The 22,924-nt window shown below is 37.5% G+C and overlaps 1 protein-coding gene across 1 annotated transcript; it reads right to left on the bottom strand.

The window, feature by feature from the left end:
* Positions 1 to 4,157: 4,157 nt before the first annotated feature.
* On the bottom strand, positions 4,158 to 21,575 carry MGARP (mitochondria localized glutamic acid rich protein). The gene is made up of 5 exons (XM_027857528.1): positions 21,488 to 21,575; positions 10,238 to 10,341; positions 8,918 to 9,023; positions 6,002 to 6,463; positions 4,158 to 4,266 (listed from the first exon to the last, which is right to left on the bottom strand). Exons 1-4 carry the CDS (start codon positions 21,570 to 21,572, stop codon positions 6,021 to 6,023), a joined length of 738 nt encoding a protein of 245 aa, XP_027713329.1. The 5' UTR covers positions 21,573 to 21,575; the 3' UTR covers positions 4,158 to 4,266; positions 6,002 to 6,020.
* Positions 21,576 to 22,924: the final 1,349 nt, after the last annotated feature.

The raw sequence follows: 22,924 nt of genomic DNA, 5'->3' as shown, positions 1-22,924 counted from the left end.
GTGTGTGTGTGTGTGTGTGTGTGTGTGTGTGTGTGTGTGTGTGTGTGATGTTGCTTTATTTATACAATTACGGGAGCACAGCATTTTTCACTGAGGTTGGATGGTGGAGGATAGTGGCTTGGATAATGGAGGAGACTAATCACCCTATTCACCTTTGTCAATGCCAAACATAGGGCCTACTGGTCAACATGACGGCCTCTCACCAGCCCAATATCACAAGTCAGGGAAACTCTTTTGGGAACAGCCTTGACTTTGGACAGGACAGTTGTGAAGTTTCCCCTTCTTATCTGAAGTTAACCAAGTTTTGACAAAATTAAATGCTTTTGGGATAAAATGGCCCATAGCATTCTCAGTATCTGATGGAAAAATAAGATGAATGTATAGGTAATTGAACTTTTTTCTAGAGAGCAGTATAATTTGGACCAGTATATGTATGAGTTGGGAAAGCTCAGAAAAGGAGCTGGCTGTAATGGTTGTTAACCTGTTTGTAAACTGATCTCCCGCCCCCATCCCCAACAACACCCGAGGAAGTTGAGAGCATAATTGGTTTTCAAACAGCCTTATATAGGGTTCCAGACTCTGCAACCAGACTGAGTCCCTTCAGGTGGATGATACATAGGTCCTGTACTTTGTATTCTATCTCGTTCTATCCCTACTCAGTTCTTCTTTCCCATCTTATCGGGAACCTAAGAGATGAAAAAAAAAAATCAAAATCAGTTGGCTAAAACAAGTACCTGTCCCTCCCACTTCCTGAGTCTAATTATATGTTATATAAGTTGGAGCATAAAAAAGAATTTTGATCAAAATAACACAATACTTTGGACTATGGGTACAAGATGTTTATTTTTGTTTCTTTCCTTTCTGAGGGAAAGAAACTATCCTAATGAAACAGATCATTCCATGAATAGTTTTAAAAACAAGCTATGCTATTTCATACACAGTAAAAGTAGGATTCTTTTTTTAAAAATATTATTGATGCTATTTATTTTTTACACCTCAGACACTTCCTTTTACTATTCCCACTCCAACTATCATAGTGACTGCATCTGTGTGTGAAACACTTGTTACCTGTAGTCTATCACATCTCTACTGAGAGAAGGGAAAAGTGTTTCATCATTGATGCCCCAGGAGTCAAGATTATTTATTGAATTTCATCTGCATTCTTGTCATTTTTAGTGTTGATTTCTTCTACATTATTATGATATTGTGCAAGTTGTCTCGCTGATTATATTTTCTTCATCCTGGATAAGCTAATAGAAGTCTTTTCATGTTTCTCTTAATTCTGAAGATTTTTTGTTTGGAGTCCTACCAGTCTTAGATCTCTATAAATAGCAATGGTTGTTTGCCCTGACAGTGATAATTAATGTGCCTAACAATGACCCTGAGTCACTCCAAGGTCCTGAATCTTCAAAGTAAGTCTAAACAATCTCTAGTAGAGATTTAGTACTAAATATATATTATTATATTTTTATGTTTTAAAATCAACAATGTGTAATAAGGGAACCCATCTTTTTTTCACTTGCTAATTTTTTTCCTTTTGATCTGTTTCTTCTTTCACAACTGTGACTAATGTGGAAATAAGTTTTACATAATTGCACATATATAACCTATATCAAATTGCCTACTATTTTAGAAGAGAGGAGGGGAGGGAAAGCGAAAAGTTTGGAACTCAAAATTTTATAAAAATGAATGCTAAAAATTATCTTGACATATATGTGGGGAAAAAATAAAATGCTATTAAAAAAAAAGTAACCCATGTGTGATAGATATGTATGGATCTTAGTTCATCAGCCAGCTACTACATCAAAAAACTATTTGTATATCACATATTTTTTACTCTGAAAAGAATTATGGAAACTCTCTTTGGTGTCCAGAAGGTGACCAAAGTGTTTTACTCCAAAGTTAACAATTCAGAATATTACAAATATCATAAAACTTTAGTAATATGGATAATCAGGAGAAGTGCCAGCTTAAGTTACATATTTTTAAAGAAATGAACTTTATTTCCTTCAAGCACACAGGATAACCTGAAGTGACTATTAGGGTGTTTTCAAATGGAAATCTGCAAGCATGCTTATTAGTGAATATGATTCTTCTGTAATTAACAGCATCCATGCTCACACAATTAATAACTAAAATTCTAAAAAGCAGTTTATTCTCCTTGTAAGTGGGTTAATTGTCATTAACTTAGGAAAAAGACATTTCTTCAAGGAATGATAGGCTTAGAGTGTTAAAGCTGAAAGGTACTTGAGAGATCATCTACCAGGCATTTATAAGGTAAAAGCTTAATAACCAGCTCTTGGCAGGGAGGGGATTTTTGCAGGACACACTTTTAACTTTAATTTGCATTTTTGATGTTTTCTCTATCACTTTCTTAAGTCTAGAAAACCAACAAAACAATAAATTAAGCCCTGGTTTGTAGCATTTGCCAGTTTCTGAGATACAAATACTGAAAATTTAACAATTGACTCTTTGAGTTGGCTCTAGTACACCCCTGAGTCCAGCCCCCTCATTTTATAGAAGAGGTCCTAACTAGTAAAAGGTGAAATTCATCCCAGCTGGATTCTAATTATTGCAAATTCTAATTATCACAAATTCTCACAGGTGCTGTTAGTATAGTACAAATTAATGAGTTTTGTCTCTACTTAAGAAAGAATAGCTATAATGTGTCAATTTGCATCCCTGTGCTATTTGGGGAAGAGGAAAAATACATATTATTTTAGTCCATAAATTTTTCCTAATACAATAGACAGACACAGCAAAGACACAGAGTCATACCAAAGGTTAATTTAAATCAATGTCATGTAAAAGTATATCATTGAAAAACAGTTGAAAAACATTTTAATTCATTGTATTATGTTTAATATTGTTTACAGAATAATTCTCAGATAAACCATTTTTTAAAAAATATCTTTAGAATGGTGTATGAAGGAGGATATACTCCAGAGAGTTGCTGATGTTCTTTCTATTGGAAATTATTCAATTCACAGATGTTGTACAAAGAAGATTACAGTATTTTCCTAATCTAAACAATTAGAAATCATTTAGCACATTGTATGTGAAGCAGAAAACATTGTGTGTGTGTGTGTGTGTGTGTGTGTGTGTGTGTGTGTGTGAGAAGCTTGGAGACATGAGCTCTTGTCCAGATCTGCCTCTAACTCACTGTGTGCCCTTGGGCAAGACACTTAATCTATATAGGACTCAGTCATCCAAGTCTTCTGGACAAAGGAAACCAGATTCCATTATAAGACTACAGATAGTAGTAGATGACTTTTATATAGTGCCTTAAGGTTTGAACCATATTTTGTTGATATAATTTCATTTGATCACAGTTAATTTCTTTTTTCTTTCTTTATAAATTTTTTTTTTAGTTTTCAGCATTATTTCTTGTAAGATTTTGAAGTCCAATTTTTTTTCTCCCTCCCTCACTCACCTCCCCCCTCCCAGGATGGCAAGCAATCTGATAATAGGCTATACAAGTAGGCTATACAATCAAATTAAACATGTTTCCACATTAGTCATGTTCGATCACTGTTCATTTCAAGAGTTAAAAACTGGAAAAAATGTGTGGCTTTGACTTATTTCCTTCTAATTTGCCCAAGTTTCTCCACCTATTATCTAATGGGAACCAGAGGAAGGCAAGGTTAACTGTTGCCTGTGGTACAATACTGAAGAGGGCACAATGTATGACACTTTTTTTTTAAACCCATGTTTTTAATGCTGGAAAATTCCACTTTCTTCAGCACATAGGTATTTTATATTGTGATAAGTGAAGTCACATGTATAACAGTGAAAGCTCAAAAGCCTCTACAGGACAGTAACACCCATGGGGCATACTTTCTAAACCTTGCCTAGAGCATACAAATGCTTTATTTATCCCTCCCCTTCCCTGCCCCTTCCCCCACCTTCATTTCCACTAGGAAGGGGAACAAGCTGTAGAGTAAGGGTTTTTAACCTTGGGTACATAAACACACACACACAATGTATATATATAAAATACATACATAAATGTATATATTGTTGTTTGGAAATTTTTCAGTTTTGTCTGACTCTTCATGACCCCATTTGGGGTTTTCTTAGCAAAGATACTGAAGTAGTTTGTCATTTCCTTCCCCAGTTCATTTTAGAGATGAGGAAACTGAGGCAAACAGGGTGAAGTGACTTGCCCAGGGTCACACTGTAGTAAGTGTCTGAGGCCAGATTTGAACTCAGGAAGATGAATCTTCTTGGCTCCAGAACCTGTACCCTCTCCACTTCACCACCTAGCTGGATAGACAGACAGACAGATAGATAGATTAGATGAGATAGATAGATAAGTTCAATATAATTGCTTTAATTTGTAATCCTGTATATTTTGTTTTATTCATTTAAAAAATTCTGAGTAGGGGTCATAGGCTTCACCAGATTGCCAAAGGGCTCTAAAGTTAAGAATCCCAGGCCTAGAGGATCTATCTCTAAGGTTCCTTCCAACTCTAGAGTTGTGACATTGTTTGTAAGCAAAAGCTGTATTACCATTTGTTAGGGGATATCATAAAGAGGAGATGGCCTCTGGGTCCCTTCCAATGCTGAGATTCTGTGAAATTTCTATTACCACAAGCTATGTAGGTCACCAACTCTAGAGGAATTATTCTTCCCCCTTATTTATGTGACCCCAGGGCAAAGGGGAAATACAATGAGAGGGATGTCTGAGAGACTGGGATATCTCCCCTTCTTTCTCTTAGGGAAGAGGGAAGAAATGATGGTGCTGGCATACTCCTGAAGGCAATGGGGAAAGTGAGTTTATTATTTTAAATAGCAAGGGAGATCTTTCAAATATCTGAAGAGGTTACAATAGTACTGTAGGTTATGAGCTGGAATCAAACTTAGGGATCAGCAAGGCTAACTCCTCTCATTTTACAGAGGAGCAAACTAAGGCTCAGAGGTTAAAAGACTTGCCTATGGTCACACAGGTATTAAGTGCCAGAGTGAGGTTAAAATTGTGATCCTCCAAATCCAACACTTTCCATTACGTTGGTTCTATTAATTCCTCCATCTTTCCTCTTCACACTGTGAATTGCTTGGCACATTCTTTTTGTTTTGTTTTAGCTTGTACATTCTAGGCACTTAATAAGTGCTGTTTGAATTGAATTGAAGAACAGATTCTACTTCCTTTCATTATTTAGATATTTTAGCAATTTATTTTTAGAGACAGTAAAAGCCTTCACTCAGTAGTTCAAGAGTTTTTACACACAAGTAAAAATCAAAATGAGATTGGGTGAGGAATGTAATTGTCTCACAGCCAACTACACGACTGCCTTATAGGACAGTTATTTTTAATTTTAGACCAAGTCGTGATGGCCACCAGTCTCAAATCTGTAGTAGTATACTTGCACTGAGGGAAAAGAAACATATCAAGCTATCCCATTTAACATAGAGAAGTCAGACAGGTGAGTTGGAGGTAGGAAGTAGGATAGAATGATTTGGGTTAGGAAGATATAATGGAAATAGATGCAGCTCTTATCTCACCAAGAGCATAAAATGTGCAAGTTCCAATTGAATATCTCTATAAGTGTTAGTGGAATGAATTTGGAAACAATAAAAATGTCCACTAATTTCACTGACTTGATTTCATATTCAAGAGCCACTCTATCCAGGCCCACAAGACCGAAAGGGATTTAACAGTTTGAAATTAAAAGCAATTTGGGATTGTGTAGACAGCTAATTGTGATCACTTGGAATTTTAAAAAGAAAAATACCAATAGAGCCGATTTCCTCAAGACCTCTCCAACTCTATTGTGCTTTCCTCACTCTCAGAGGAGAAATTTCCTAGGACATTTACAAATAAATGCATTCCCCAAGCCCATCAAGTGACTCTATAATTCTTCAAAGCACATCAAAGTGTTGAGAAAGTAACCTTGAATGAAGAGTAATTCTTCCTGGAATTTACACATAACTCTCACCCACATTCTGACATCTTTCCTGGCCTAGAGGCTTTTTTAGTAGCAAACGGAGATTAGGTTACCCAGTGGGCTAAGGTAGCTTCAGGCCTGGGGAGGGGCTTCTTCCTGTAACTCAGCCTCTGTACAGGTTTCAGCTTCTGGGGGAGATTTCTTGTCTTCCTCCAGTTCAGTATCTACAGTTGAGGCTTCCTCGGGCTTAGGAGCTGTGTTGCTGGCCTCAGCTGCCTCTGGCACAGCTGCATCTGTGCCCTCTGGCCCTGATTCTACACCGACCATAGCAACTTCACTGATCTCTAGATGAGCTTCGACACTGACTACCGGAGTCTCCTCTGGACCAGCTCCAACGCTGACTGCCGGAGTCTCTTCTGAGCCAGCTTCGACACTGACTGCAGAAGTCTCCTCTGGGGCTTCATCTTCCACATCTGGAATTTCTTCAGCTGTTGCCAAACCAGCCTCCAAAGGAGGAGCGTCATTAGGGGCTTCTGAACAGCCTTCATTGGTTTCTGTGGGCTTTACTTCCTCATCTGTTGAGATTAATTTCATTAAAAGACATACAAAAGAAAAAAAATAGCAGGAAAATAAAAGCCCAAACCACCTACTTTCATTATAAATATTGTCAAAGTAATATTTAGTGATGAAAACCTACTGCTTATGTTCTACAAAGATAGAAGATAAAAAAACCATTCTGTTAGCAACTGCTATCTGTTGCTGAAAATATGATCATTTAAATTCACCAAATTTCCAAGTTGAAAGGGACCTCCAAAATCATCATTCTATATACCTCTTCTCTACTTTTTGCACGTGTGGTTCCTGAACCCCGCTCCCTCCCCGTGCGTTCCCTCCACTCCTTTTCAGACTACCTAGCTTCCTTCAAAACACATCTCAGCTGCCATCTCCTATACTAATTATTTTGCTGATGCCTCCTGATATTATCATTGCTCTCTCTCAAAAATTATTTCGTATGACTTTGTACATACTTTGTGGCAGTATTATCGGTCTATATGGTTTATCATCTCTTACAGTAGACTATAAACTTAAAATAAACTATAAATATCTTAACTACTTTTTGTCTTTACACCAAGATTACAACCACATAATAGGTCCTTCATAAGTGTTTATTGAAAGGAATGGAACAGAATCAAGACTACCTCATTCATGGGACTCCATTTTAGTGTGGTTTTGTGGGAAAAGTCTTGTATATGAAATTAGGAAAAACTAATGTTCTTGTAACCCCATGGACAAGTCATTTAACATTCCTGAAGCTCTGTTTCCTCCTCTGTAAAATGAAGTAGTGCCTACCACACAGAGTTGTAGTGGGGACCAAATGAGATAATATATTTAAAGCACTTTACAAATCTTAAATTGCTATATGGTGTCCCAAAAGACTTGGTGCAATTTTAAACTTTAGCTTTATTTAGCTGGAAGATTTATCTAAATTTAAGCTAAAAAATAGCTTAAAGATTTATCTTTAAAGCTTCACTAAGATTTTCTTTCGTTTGTTCTGTTTCTTATCCCACAACATGACTAATATGGGAATATGGTTTATATGATTGACATATATAACCAATATCAAATTGCTTACCATCTTAAGAAGGAAAGAGGGGAAAGGAGAGAGGAAGAAAAATTTAGAATTCAAAATCTTATAAAAAATGGACTGCTAAAATTGTCTTTACACATAATCAGAAAAATAAAATACTATTTTAAAAAATCTGCGCTAAGTCTTTTGGAATACTTTGTATAAACATCAGTTGCTATTATTATTATTATTCTTTACAAGCATCCAGGTACTGGATCATTCCATTACTGTAAAAAGTAAAGTGAAGGGAGAAGTGTCATTCACATATTTGTTAGCACAGTGCTTTGCAATACTCCATGAATGCTTTTCATTCATTAACTGATTCATTCTCCCCTCTACCCTTTCTTAATAATACTGTATATTTGGATAGCACTTTACAATTCAGGAGAACCATTATCAAGTTGGAATAAAATTTGAATGAAAGCAAAGGAATTAATATAAGGCACCAATTCTATTCTATCTCACTTTTGTCTTTGTATCGTCAGTGCTTAGCATAGTTCCTGATAGTAGGCACTTAATAAAGGTCCTCAGCAATGGGATACAAAAAGAAAAAAAAGTTCCTGCCCTCCTATTCTACTGAGGGGGTGGGGATGGGGTGAGACAACAGATAAACAAATAAGGAAGTGTAAAACATGTACAAACCAGGAGGAACTGAATACAAAATCTATTATGATACAATTGAAATTTGAAAAGAAAAAAATATCACATCTGTTCTTACGGTGGCTATTTCCCCAAATTGATCAGGTTAAAGAGGTGCCATTCAACCCCAAACATCTAAATGACTTTGTAGTCTAGTGGATTCTGGTCAGAAACACGAGTAGACAAAGACAGTATTGGAATGAAAATGACTTTGTGCTTTGTGAAAAAAAAACCCAACAACTCTGTTCCTTTATCTCAAACTGCTGAGCTAGACAGATATGAATGCCCTGGATTCCATGGACTGAATGAAGCCAAAAACCTGAAAGATAATAGATAATACTTACTTCCAAACACAAAGGAGTCAAAGCAGTTGGTCAGCAATATAGATTCATAGTATCATAGCTCCAGAGTTGGAAGGACCTTAAAGGTCATCCAGTTCAACTCCCCCATTTTACAGATAAGATAAGGAAATTGAGGCCCAGAGAGATAACATGACGTGTCCAAGGTGCAGGTAGTAAGTGGTAGAGTTGGGATTCAGACCTACTACCAAACTGAAAGCATTTTTATTCATCAGATTTTACCATCCCAAACACATTTCATTAGGTTTCAAATTATATCTTTCTTGTTGAATGAGCAACCTTTCAGTCTCAGATTCTGGATTTCCTCAGGAATGGAAAGCAATGGCAAACAGTTCAACGCACATGCTTTAAAAACATTGGATGTTTTGTGTGTCAGGGTAGATGAAAAGGAAGAAAGCTTTTACCTGGATGTTGTAGCATCTCTGGTGATTCCCTCATGGTACTTTTCACTTGCATGTTATTGATACGTTCTGTGTACCGAGACTGGTCTGATGTGAATGTCCGGTAAGCCTGAAAGCAAATGTATACCTGTATTTAATTCCAGAGGTCTTAGAATCATGATGCTGAGTTCTAGTGATATAATTCCCTAGATTTAATCATTAAAAATGGAATATGCTTTGTGATGGGTTTCTTGCTTAGAAGAAAAGAGAGGATTAGATACTATGAAATATGTTCTTTTTTTTACTGCATTGCTTTTTTTTTTTTTTTTTTTTGCTGGGGCAGGGGTGGGGAGGAACTCCTGGGTGAAAACTTCTTCCACTGATGCTGATCAACAATTTGTAGCTTATGGTCTTAAAGAGATCCCTGAAGTACTGGGAGGTGAAATATTTTGTACTTGGTCACATAGTTAAGATAGGTCAAAGGCAGATCTTGAACACAGACCTTTCTGACTCTAAGGCCAGCTTTTTAGCTTCTGCACCAATTCTCTACCTGCAAGAAAATAATGAGCAGGCCATAAGATATAAAGCTGGAAGGAATCAGGTGAATAGATTTAGAGCTGGAAAGAACCTTAGACATCATCTTGCCCCCATCTCATTTTTCAGATGGGAAAATTAAGACTCAGACTTGCCCAAGATCATATGGGTAGACAGCAGCAGATTATGAATTCAAATCCAGCTCTTCTGACCCCAAATCCAGCAATCTTTCCAAACTGCTTTTAAAAGGAAGAAAACTGAAATATTCTATACAATAAATAAATATAATAAATAAAAATATAGTGATGAAAATAGGAGTGACGATTTAACTTAATAAATCATGTTGAGACCAAAGCATACAAACATTTTCTGATTCATTGACAATCCTGACTCATAGATTGCCATCTAGAATAATGCACATTTACAATGCCTCAAGTAATTACTGCTGTCATGCTGTTTAAACGAATCTGTATGCAATGAAGTAACTGAAGCAGTAAGTGCATAGTGATCTTTCCTGATAGAAAATTTCCTTCATTTCATATACGGGCTGCCTTCATTCACTTACATTCATGTAAGACTACAATATATGACATTCATTCCAATGCAGTTAGAGTTAATATTGGGGACCATGAACATCACAATTTTATAGTCCATAGGAGTGCCAAACATTGGTCCCTGAACTTTATAAAACACAGAAAGGTAATTATGATACTATGAAACTAGCTTTAACCTAATCACCCCATTGCTTTGCATAACATAGATCATCATCATATATAAGTCCCATAATATTGTAGTTATAAAAACACTTACATAATAGCCACCAGCACTAAAAGTGACACCAACAAAGAGATAATATATCATGTTTGACCCAGCTAATCCAGGGACTCTCTTAGATGACATCTGTCGAAGGGATGCTGTAAAAAAAATTTTTTTACATTACTTCTATCACAATGGACAGTTTAAAATAATTACATAAAATTACATTAAATAGCACATTAAAAATTCAATCCACTTCTCTTGTATTACTGATTACTTCATTCAAGGCTAAGTACAGATGCTTATTTAAAACATTTTTATTTCATTATAAACAGATTGTATTTAACACAAAAATGGAACATTTATATAACAAAATATTTCTAATGAAACTAAAAAATCAATAGAAAGAGAGGAAGAAACACCAAAACTCCATCCCACCAATTCCCCTGCAAGGGAAAGGAGCTGTAAGAAACAGGGAAAAACAGATGCCTATTGACTACATAACTATTTTAATGTTATCTTTTAAAATCTACTAAATCATATGATAAACTTTAGCAGCTATAGGATTCAGTTGTTTTCACATTAGGTATCAAAAATATGGATTTTTTTTCAAAGTCAATCTTACATATGGGTCATAACAGAAATATAAGAAAAGTCTTGTTTAAAGAAATAAAATATATCATCCATTACCTCCTTTGATCAGTGGAAGTAAGCATGTTTTTAAGAAAAACATTTTTTTGGAGGTCTAAGTGACATTAGAGGTCAAAAAGTCCATCTCCCCCATTTCACTGATAATGAAACCAAGACAGAGATCGTATAGACTCATAGAATAATATAGCAGTAATGAACCTCAGAAGATCATCTAGGCCAATTCTATCCTTTTAAAGGAGAGGAAACTGTAGCCCAGCTAAATTAAGGGATTTGTCCAGGATCATATAGCTTGTTAATGGTAGAAATAGACCATTGGGAATCTGCTGATTCTCAGTCGGATGCTATCTATCTTTCTTGGGTATTTAAATATATATATATTTATGTCATATGTTAAAATATGTGATACATAATATACATGAATATATAGAAATATATATGTAATATAAACAGTTGCCACCAACAAAAATATTCAAATAAGCAAAATTTAAAAATGAGATCACATGCAAACCATAAACTTCAAATTATTTGCTACTCACAATTAAAAAAATATTTTAATGTCTTTTGTTTTTATATCACCTACATTTCCCATTACATCCCTCCTTTACTTTCTCCCAGTAAGCCATCCCTTATAAAGATTCAAAAAAGAAGAAGAAAATAGTTCAACAAAACCTACCAACATGTGGGAAAAAAATTTGATATTATTTATAAAAAACAAAAAAACCTGATGTTATATGTAATGACATTATATGCATGGTACCATCTCTGCAAAAAAAAAAAATGGGGGAAAGGTTTCTTCTCACACCTCTCCTCTGGGGCAACCTTGGTCATTACAGTTTCACAATATTCAGATGAAATTGTGTTGTCATTGTTTTTCTTTCCAGTTGCATTATGATAGTCCTTGTGTATATTGTTTCCCTGGCTCTGTTTATTTCACTTTGAATCCATTCATATAAATCTTTCTGTATTTACCTGTATTCATTATGTTCCTAAGTTCTTATAGCTAACATTTTATAGTGCTTGAAGGTTTGCAAAGCTTTTTCCTAATATTATATCTTTTTTATTTTCACAAAAGCTCTGAGGGTTGAGTGCTATAATTATCCCTATTTTACAGAAGAAAAAATGGAGGATGAAGAGGTTAAGTGACTTGTCCAGGGTCACACAGCTAGTAAATGTTCCAGATCTGATTTGATTTCAGGTCTTCCTAATTCCAGGTCCAGTACTCTTTCCATTTCACCTCTACTAGGATTTATTGAGTAGAACAGAAAATAATTAATCTCTGTTCATATTGTGAATTTTTACATTTGTGTCCCCTATTAGCATGATTGCAACTCCAGCATTTTTGGATTCACTTGAATAGTAAATATTGTTCTAGATTCATTTTGATTCTATTTGTGTCTCTGCTTTTCAGAGGTGGCTTGTTAGTGCAGTAGATGGAGCACTGGGCCTGAAGGCAGGAAGTCCTTAGTCCTAAACCTGACCTTGGACACTTAATAGCCGTGTGACCCTGGGCAAGTCACTTAATCTCTGTCTGCCTCAGTTTCCTCCAATTATTATTGGAGATAATAACATCACTTACCTCATAGGGCTGTTGTAAGAATCAAATGATCTCATAAAGTGCTTAGCATAGTGCCTAGCACATAGTAGGTGCTGAAATGCTTACTCTCTTTCCCTTCCCCCATATGTATTTCTTGTGAACAACAGATTGTGGATTTTACTCTTTTTTTTTTTTTTAAGGCAATTGGGGTTAAGTGACTTGCCCAGGGTCACACAGCTAGTGTCAAGTGTTTGGTCTGAGACCAGATTTGAACTCAGGCACTCCTGACTTCAGGGCCCGTGCTCTATCCACTGCGCCACCTAGCTGCCCCTGGGGTTTACTCTTTTAAATCAACAATTTGTCCCCATGATTAGCTTTGCTCTTTAGACCACTTCGATACAACTCTATTTTCTTTTTTTTTCTTCTTTTTAGGCAATTGGGGTTAAGTGACTTGCCCAGGGTCACACAGGTAGTAAATGTCAAGTGTTTGGTCTGAGGCTGGATTTGAACTCAGGTCCTCCTGACTTCAGGGCTGTTGCTCTATCCACTGTGCCACCCAGCTGCCCTGATACAACTCTATTTTCACAAATTATTTTCACCCTCTTCTTCCCTGCCTCTATTCCCACTATGGACCTTTTCCCTAATTTTACAATTTTATTTAAATTATTCCTTTTTCTTTCTTTCTTTAATTGTATATTTCTTCCTCTTTTTTCCCCTTGCTTCACCCCCCCAGTTATGTTTAGTTCAAAATCTTCCCTACTCTATGTTTATGTAATTTTCTTTTTAAAAAAATGTAAATGCAGTTGTAATCTGCCCCTCCCACTGGCCCCCATTGAACAAAAAATAAAAAACAAAACCAAATTTCCTCATCAAAACCTGCACAGTACAGCAAAACAAATTTGGTCATGCCTGGAAATGCATGTTTCTCTCTGAATTTTAAGTTCATCACTTCTCCGGCAAGAGGTGAGTGTGGCGTGTTTCCTCCTTAGCTTTCTGTACTGAACAATACTCCACTAATGTGAACAGGCAGTTTTCAAGGGAAGAAATTCAAGCTATCAACTGTCATCTGAAAAATAAATGTTCCAATCACTAATAACGTAATTAGAGAAATACAAGTTAAAGCAACTCTGAGTTTCTACCTCACCTTCATCAGATCGGCAAAGTTGACAAAAAAGGAAAATGACAAATGTTGAAAGGGGACATTAATGCATTGTTGATGGAGCGGTGAATTGGTCTAGTCATACTGGAAAGTAATTTACGACTAAGTCACTAAAATGTATATGCCCTTTGACCCAGCAATAACACTCTTAAGCCTATACACCAAAGGGATCAAAAAGAGGAAAAAGACCTATATGTTCAAGAGTATTCATAGAACTTCTTTTTGTATGTGCAAAGACTTACTAAGGGGGTATCCATAAAATGGGGAATAACTGAACAAATTATGTTATATAGAAGTGGAATTTTGTTGCTCCATAAGAAATGATGAAAGGGATGGTTTCAGAGACACTTGGGAAGACACAAAATGAACAGAATAAGATAGACTATTAATACAATAACAAAAATATAGTAAAAAGAAACAACTTTGAAAGATTTAAGAGCTCTGATACATGCAATCACTAACTACATTTCCAGCAGACTGGTAATGAAGCATGCTACCCACCTTCTGACAGCAGATAACAGACTCAGGGTGCAGAATGGGACATATATTTTTGGGTGTGGCCAATGTGTGGATTTGTTCTGTTTGACTAAGCATATTTGTCTTTCTTTCTTTCTTTCCTTCTTTCTTTTTTTCTTTCCTTCTTTCTTTCTTTCTTTCCTTCTTTCTTTCTTTCTTTCTCTTTGTCTCTTTCTCTCTTTCTTTCTCTCTCTCTTTCTTTCTTTCCTTCCTTTCTTTCTTTCTTTCTTTCTTTCTTCCTTCCTTCCTTCCTTCATTCCTTCCTTCCTTCCTTCCTTCCTTCCTTGTAATTGGAGTATTGGAGAGGATAAGAGTACAGGGTAGGGAAGGGAGAGAGAATAAATGCTTATTAATTGAAAAAGAATGAAATGATAAAAATTTAAATTACCTCTCCTCTTCTCCTTCAAAATTCTTATATTTGCTAGTTTTCTATGCCCTTTCTCAAAGAAGATTTTTTTTCTTTGTTGTATTTATTAGTTATCTTCTTTTCCTATTTATTCTAAAATGTTATTTTCTATATTTGTGGTCTATATCCCTTTTTATTCTTTTTTAAATCTCTTTGGGTTCATCATGTAGCTAAAGCTTCTGAAGTATCTAGTTAGAGCTTCCTCCCAATTGCTATGTAACTGCCTCTAATTGATCTTGCTCACGCTGTTCCCACTCCCCACTTTTTATTGCTCAATTTGTTAGGGAAATAATATGAATAGAAGCAGTTCCTCTTGGTAGAAATTACCATGTCCTAAATTGTGCAATCCCAAATCTACCCTTTTGCTCCTCTTTCCATTGACTATGCTAGCTCACCTCTGTGTCCACCCTGACCCTCAAAGCTCCTGGTGTCAGCTGCCCCTTGGAGCTCCCATATTCTTTTTTCTGGGCTAAGAAATTGTTCATGGAGGCACCCTCAAAAAGAAGGTCATTTCCTGCTGGACCAATTCCATCCAGATTAAACTCATCATGAGGTTACCATCTCTCACTGCAAGGCATATGTATCTTTCCCTGTGGGAATACTCTTCGGTGAAAGCTCCCCTTACCCTTTTGTATGAGATCCCCCTTTTCATTTCCTGGATTCAATCCTTCTCTTCTGCTATGCTGCTATTGTATTACAACCCTTCTTCTAGCTGAGAGGTTATAGGTGCTGTCACTCCTTCCCTGTTCACCCATGGACTTGATAAGGGTACATTACTCATTCCTCTCTGTCCTTTCTCTTCCTTCGTCCCATTTATGAATCTTCCCTCTCTGCAATTTTGTCCTATAAAATACATTAATTTTCCTACATGGGAATTACAGGGTTTATTACATTGCTCTTCAATTCTATTCATCCACCTTTACCTCTATATATATATTTTTTTTTTTGGTTAGGCAACTTGGTTAAGTGACTTGCCTAGCATCACATAGCTAGAAAGTATCATGTATCTGAGGCTAGATTTGAACTCAGGTCCTCCTGACTCTGGGGCCGGTGCTCTATCCCCTGTGCAACCTAGCTGCCCCACTTCTTCTATTTCTTTAAAATTACTTTGCATCTATATCACATTTATGTTTTTTTAACCTATTGATGATGCCTTTTTTTTTTTGTTATTGTTTTTATCCTACAGGTCAGTTTTTCTCTTAAAAAAAACTCTAAACATAGTGCAATTTACTTCATTAATTATTATTTCCTTGGTAATTGTACTTATTTACATTTTATGTGTTTCTATTGTTTTCTGAGCCAAATATTCTGCTCACATCTATACTCCATTTTGTTTGTTTGTTTGTTTGTTTGTTTCTTGGTGAGGCAATCAGGGTTAAGTGACTTGCCCAGGGCCACACAGCTAGTAAGTGTCAAGTGTCTGAGGCTGAATTTGAACTCAGTTCCTCCTGACTCCATGGCCATTGCTCTCTACCCACTGAGCCACCTAGCTGCCCCTATGCTTTGGTTTTTAAAATTTTTGTTTTTGCAGGAATTCTTTTGCAGGAATGCCTCTTTTTGTTGAACATGTCTCTTTTTTCAGTGATAATTAGGCCTCTGTTTGCAGGGCATGTCATCTGGAGTTACAGATTGAGCTCCTTTGCTTTTTGGAATATAGTAATATTCCACTCCTTTCTGTGGTTTGGGGGGAGGTTGTACAGAAAATCTTGTGTTATTCAAATTTCCTTTCCGTTGTATTTAAAGGCCTTTCTCTTGGCTGCTTACTGAACTTGTTGTTTGTCATTAGAATTATTACATTTGAACACTATGTGTCTTAAGAGTTTGAAGCACAGAGCTGTTGTTTTCTGTAGACAATCTGTGTATTCTTTCAATGGTGCTTTGTTTTGTATATTCAAAAGTTATGGGCAGTTATCTTGTACTATTTCTTGAATAATGGTGTTCAGGATTTTTTATTTGTCATGTTGTTCTAAGAGACAAGACCCTACGCATCCTTCCTTAGAGGCCAGTGAAGGCTTGCATAGAAATCACATGTTCTTTTGATGTTATTATCTTTTGATTATCTTCTGCCAGATTTTTTTCCACTTAATTATTTTTGCATTCCAAATCTGTTAAACTCCTTTACTTTTTTTTCGAGAAACTCTCTACTTGTATTCAACTTTTTTCTGTTCCTGAGAGTTTATTTCTATATTTAGACCTATAAATTCTGAAGTATATATATGTATATGTGTGTGTATATATAGTAGTTAGTCCTAATCTCTTACATTATAAATTTAATCCATCTTTTGAACCCTTCCAGAATTTCTTGTTTTTACGTGCTCTCTTGGGATTCACAGTTCTATATTTCATCAGACATTGGTCTCCTTTCCTTTGTCTAATAATATCTCTTAAAACAGCTTTGTAATCTCTGGGTTTTTTTTGTTTTGTTTTGCACCTGGAGAAAAGTTTATTAATAATGACAATAGTAACAAATATTTACTTTAATACAAAAGTATTAAGTTTGTAATCTCTTTAAGGATGTGGCACTTATCTTTCTGGTTTTAGGATATTTTCTACTGATTTCTTTGCATTTTGAGTTTTTGCTGAATTTGTTAATATTTCGACATTTTTTTCCTTTATATTTCCCCATCACTCACTATATGATTTCCTCCCCTGCTGTGCCACCCCCCCCCACTAGTGGATACACCCCTAGGATTGGACTGCAAAGCTGTCTCAACCTTCTCTCATGGTGGAAGATTTAATAATGCTCACTGGGCTGGATCCTTACCATTTTCAGGGCCTAGAGGGACAGACTCATCTGTAAAATGAATTGACTGGACTCGGTGGCCTCCCAAGTTCCTTCTAACTCTAGATCCATATACCCTATGACTGGCTTAAGCTGGGTTCCAGACTCCATTTCCACAGCCCTGAATGCAGCTATGCATTCTAGCCCCTAGCTCCTTTTTTGGCTTATCTCTTTTCCTTCTGTAGGCTTTATCACTGTATCCACCTTTTTGCAGTCCAAAGGGAAGATGTTGAAGGTGTTACAGGCAAAGTCTCTGCAGCCTTAGGGGTTGCTAACTGAGGACCACATCAGACCTGAGCCTGATGGCTTCCCACTCCCCTTCCCTCAACTCCTCCCCCTGTGATTAGGCAGAATCAATATCTGCAGCTTGTTGCTAGTGGAGGGTAGGAGTGAGTGAGATATGTAGACAAAGTCTGTGAAGCAAGAAGAGATCCTAATACCTGAGCCCCAGACATAAGTCTGGGAGTAGGTTTGTGTGGTCCCTGCTAGGAGTGGAGGCTGGGTGGAGAGGGGTCCAGAGGGACCAATTTAAGGATTAGTGGTCTCTTCTGTTAATTTCTTGTTGGGGGACTCCCTTTTTTTGCTCTACATTTGGGACATATTCCTTTTTTGGTAGTTTTTGAGAGTTAATGGGGTCTGGGGAAGGTGTCCAGTCAGGTATCTTGTTGATCTACAATTTATTTTTTAAATGTTTATATTGGCTTTAACAAAAACATTCAGAGTTTCTGATCTTTTTTTCTTCTTTGCATTTTTTTTTTCAGATTTTGTTGCCATTAGGGTTATTTTCACCTCTACTTACAGTCATGGTCATTATGTATGCTATTGGTTTGCTTTAAAGGAATAAAGATTTGACTAAAAACTGAATCCTAGTCCAGGTCCTGACCCCATGAGTATGTGGTCAAGGACCTGATCTTATCAGGGACCCCTTCCCAGGCTCCAGGGATGCTCCCAAATGAAAGTGTCTCGAATAGCCTTCCATTGACTCTTTTCTTTACACAGAACAGTGCTCTTTTCTTTGCACTGTTTCCTTTTGAATCTTAGAAGGATGAGACGAACAAGGCTGTTGTTAAAAAAAGCCTTTACTTTACATTAAATTGATGGAAAGGGTCCTGCTCTATATTTTGTGTTTATTTATATGGGTTTTCCAATCCAATGAACATTAAATGCTATGATATACCAGGTGCTAAGGTTATAAAATTAAAAATTTAACAATGCTTGCACCCAAGGAGTTTATGATTTACTGGGGGTGGTGGGTGGAGGGAACACATTGGTAAATAAGTAAAGACAAAGTAAATACAGAGTAATTTCAGAAGAAACTCCCAACTGAGGAAATTAGGAAAAATCTTTTGTAGAAGGTAGAGCTTAAGTTCAATGCTGGAGGGAAGAGGGAGCTGGGGTGAGGAGGGAGTGCAGACAGCCTGTACAGAGACAATGATGGAATGTCTCCTAGGGGATTTTAAAAATCAGCTCTAATATTTACATATTCCTCTTGTTTCTCAGGTATGAACACTAGCATTGATCAGCTTTTATGAAGGAAAGGACTCCTACTAAGAAATGAAAGGGAAATAAGTTCTCATAGCAAGAGAAGCTTAGATTAAACTAAATAACTTACGTCCCCAAATAAATGAAACAAATTGTTTAATTAATTTAGCTAATAAACTCTTTCCTTAATGTTACATTTTAATTTCCTTAATTTTAAGAATGAGGACCTACAGTCTAACCTGAGATATCAGTCAAGAGTAATCTCTTTAGTGCTGAAGGTTGCCCAGTTGGTTGATGGGAATGGTGTAATATAGATGTAAAACAGGTGTGAGACCATAGAAAGGCTGTGGAGGGGTGTTTATTTGTTACTAGAAGTTGAGACCCCATGATTGAAACAAATACTTTATACAAAATTGTCATTCAAAACCCAACCCAAAGTTAGGTACTTACCTGTGTTCAGGTTCTCAGGTTCTCTGTCCATCTGAGTCTCTTTCTCTCTCTCTCTTCTTCCCCCCACCCTTCTCTTTTTCTCCACCCCCCCTTCCCTTTCTCCCCCTCTCTTTCCCCTCTCTCCCTTTCTCTTGCCTTGAGATCAGAACTGTTTCCTTTCTCTTTGCAAATATCCTGATACTTTGTAAGTGCCTAGCACAATGCCTGCCAGATACATAATGAATGCTTTTTGAATGAATGAAGTAAATAAACAAAGAACACAGAGGCACCACCTGGTTCCTGTATCCCATCTTTCTATCTCTTCCTTTCGTCAACCAGAATTGTGGATTTCTAAAGAAACAAGGTCACAGTTTTCTGGTTTCTGTGAATGTAAGAGATAACTTTTCCCTAACCTTGGCCTGCAGGCAGGCAGTGTACCCTGATCATATGTGACACATAGAAAGCAAAAATCTCCTGCCAGAAAGCCCTTCTTGTACAACAGCTGTGGACAGCTTTGCCCAGAACCCCAGCTCATCACCACCATCACCACTGGCCTGCTTCTTTCTCGTTCAGCTCCTTACTCTATAGATGTCTTAACAAATGGTAGGGAAGCTCTAACCTTAGAATTAGTAAGGATATGATCCTGATCCTCAAAAGCCAAGGATGTTGGTATCCAACAAGTTGCTTTCAATGATTCATGGGGACATCTGCAGGGCACCTAGGGAATCAGTTAATTCAGTAGGATCTTAGAATCACCTAAGATCCAAGGACCTAAGGAACTTAGAAGCCATCTACTACAATTCCCTCATTTATGAAGGAAGAAACTGAGCCCCACCCAAAATAGTTAATGGACTTGCTCAAGGTTACACAGATTGAAAATGGCCTAGAAAATGGGGGTCAAAATTCAAATTGGGTCTTCCTGCTCCAAATCCAGCACTCTTTCCATTAAGGTTGAGACAGAGGATCCCTTTTAGCTGAGCCTGGAGAACAGATTGTTAAGCAAAGAGATGTTTGAGGTTACCTTGTTCAATTCCCTCATTTTATAGATGAGGAAAAATGATTTATTATATTCTTCAGGATAAATTATTATGTTGCTTAAATCTAACCCTATGTGATTAAAGGTTGATTGCACCCAGAAGGTCCCCTGACCCCAGTAACTATCCAGGAATGCTAGAGATGGTTACAAGGTATTTTGGGTTCCTTCAGGTCCTGCATCTAACCAAAGCATTCTTGTTTTGGGTTACCATACCTAAAACTTGGGATAGGTCCACCCAAACTTGTATTTGGTTTCCCTTATGTTTTGGCTTCACCCAAATTTTACTGAACATTTATAGTTACTCATATCTATCTCAATCTACCTTACTTTCAAGCTGTCCTCTTGGCAAAATTGATTATTATCTTCGAGGGGTCCCCGAGTGGGTGTCCTTGTCTAAACTCTATATAAATGTAAACCTTTCAGAGCCTGGATGAGAGAGGGAGCCACCTTTCCAGTTCTCTCTCTCTCTCTCCTCTAATAAATAACCTAATAAACTTCTTTCTAAACCTATTTCAGATTTTGGGGTCTGTTCTAGTGAACAACAAACTGAGGTTGAAAGAGGAGTGAGTTGGCCAAGACTACTCATTTAGCTAGTGACAGAAATTCAAATCAAGGTCCTCTGACCAAACCTAGGGTTCCCTCCCTTAAACAATTGCATCACAGTGCTTGCCAAAGCAGCATAACTGACCAGAAATGGCTTCTAATTAATGGTCCAGTTAATGCAGCTATTCTGTGATTATAGGCACACAAATATAATAGCTGGCATTTATACAGCTCTTCAAGGCACACTAGTTTATTTGGACTTCAAAAGGACTCTACTACAATTTTTATTAGCTCCATTTTACAGCTACAGAAAGAAACCAAGTCTCCAAGAATTTAAGTAACTTGACTATTGTCACAAAACTATTATGTATCAGATGCAGAACTCACTTACCACTCTCTTAACTACAGGTTCAGCACTCTTTCCAGTACAACACATAAAATTATAAAAGACACTACTGTAACCCAAATGAGCCCAGACAGCTATCTTTGACATCCCAGAACCCCTCACTTAACTTCCCAATCCCTGAGGCAAATCGTGAGGTATAGGTAAAGGAAGGAAATTGGGGTCAGTCTCTACCTCTGAGGGTCTCCAAGCTTTCAGCGCATCTTTCCTGTGCTGGACTGGGGCCTCCCCAAACAGTGGGTAACCTCTCTCCCCTTCCTCCTGCTTCTCCTAGCCGGGTTCGTTCGCAAGATCCGATAGTAGGGGATCATATGTGCTTGGGGGAGGCTCCCAGCACTCTGGGGCCGCACCGCGCTCACTCACCGTGCTTCCAGAGCAGTGGGGGGCTGGAAGGAGAGGTCCTCAGGGGTAAAGTCAGAGTCTTCCCAACAGCCCTGCGGAGATACATAGTACCGGTGCCAAGCACTCAGTCTCACAGTGCGGAGCAGCGCCCGGCTCAGGGAGCCACCCAAGTGGGCTGCCCGGTCCCGCCCCCAGGAGGAGCCCGGACTCACCGCCTCCGGCGGTCCAGCCCCCTTTTCAGTGGAACCGCGGGTCTAGAGTAAGAGACCGTCCAGGGCAAATTGATGCTACTCTTCCAAGAGGCTCTGTTAGAGCTGGTTCCGGAGCCAATTAAAAGCCATGCCGCGGGCACGCTGTGTGAGTTAATTCTGGTTACTTCCCACCCTTTTCAGAGTACGCTAGGCAGTTTTCAGAATGTCAGGGTATGACAAGTATCCAAGGGAAAGGACTAGAAAATGGTCTATCACTTGTCACATATAATTTAAACTCTCCATATCTTTGCTCACCCTCACATCTAAAAAATCCTGAAGAGGGACACTAGGGCCTTAGCATGAGGGAGTTGTGAGATCAAACCAAATGCACATCACATCAGGGGGTATTCTACTTTAATCTATTCAAAACAAGCATTTAAGTGCTTACGTTCCAGCCTAGAGACAGTTTGGCATAATGAATAGAGCTGGCCTCAGAGCTTGGAAAATCAGCATTCAAGCCCCACCTCCGACACCTATTGGCTATGTGACCCTGTTCAAGTCACTAAACATTTCAGTGACTACAGGCAACTAACACCCGAAGTTGTAGAACAGGCACCTATTTGCATTTGTAGAGGGAGTTCGAACACCCATGAAATCATAAGTTGGGAGAAAGGGGGCGCGAGTTAGATGCTGGGTATACAAATACAAAAGGAAGCAATATTTACCGTCTAGGAGATTTAATTTCTGTAAGATTAAAATTCCAGTGTCTCTACTGCTCTGGACAAGTCAAATAAATATTCCCATGATTAGGAAATGCTAGACTGTTGGCTTCACTTCTAGCATCCTAACATGTTGTCTTGAATGATTTCAGTATAGTTTGAGTATAACAGACACGATCATTTATACTTTAGAGGCAGAATAATGTAGCAAATACAACACTGGATTTGGAGTCAAGAAGGCCTGGGTTCAAATTCTCCTGGTGACATACTATCTGTTACCCTAGGCAAACTACTTAAGTTGGCTGTGCCTTGGTTTTCTCATCAATAAAATGGGGGAGGAAGCTTGTAGCCCTCTAAAGTGCCTGCAGTCCTAAATCTATTATTTTGTGATTGAATTATTTTAACAGCTGCAATAAATATAGCATGTATTATTTTCATGATTTCTGCTTTTGTTTGCAATATAGTTTGAGTAAATATGATAATTTATGACTTCAATGATTTCAGTCATTTAAGTAAATAAGGTAATTTATGCCTTCAGTGACTTTGGC

This window comes from Vombatus ursinus, unplaced genomic scaffold, assembly GCF_900497805.2.
Source record: "Vombatus ursinus unplaced genomic scaffold, bare-nosed wombat genome assembly UNPS02012179.1, whole genome shotgun sequence".
NCBI lineage: Eukaryota > Metazoa > Chordata > Mammalia > Diprotodontia > Vombatidae > Vombatus > Vombatus ursinus.
This window is presented reverse-complemented; position numbering and strand designations above follow the sequence as displayed.

Coding starts and splice junctions, on each gene's coding strand:
- MGARP (XM_027857528.1), bottom strand. CDS start 21,572: ATGTATCTCCGCAGGGCTGTTGGGAAGACTCTGACTTTACCCCTGAGG. Junction 10,342..21,487: donor CCCACTGCTCTGGAAGCACG/GTGAGTGAGCGC, acceptor TTTTTTTTACAG/CATCCCTTCGACAGATGTCA. Junction 6,464..8,917: donor AGAGATGCTACAACATCCAG/GTAAAAGCTTTC, acceptor TAATCTCAACAG/ATGAGGAAGTAAAGCCCACA.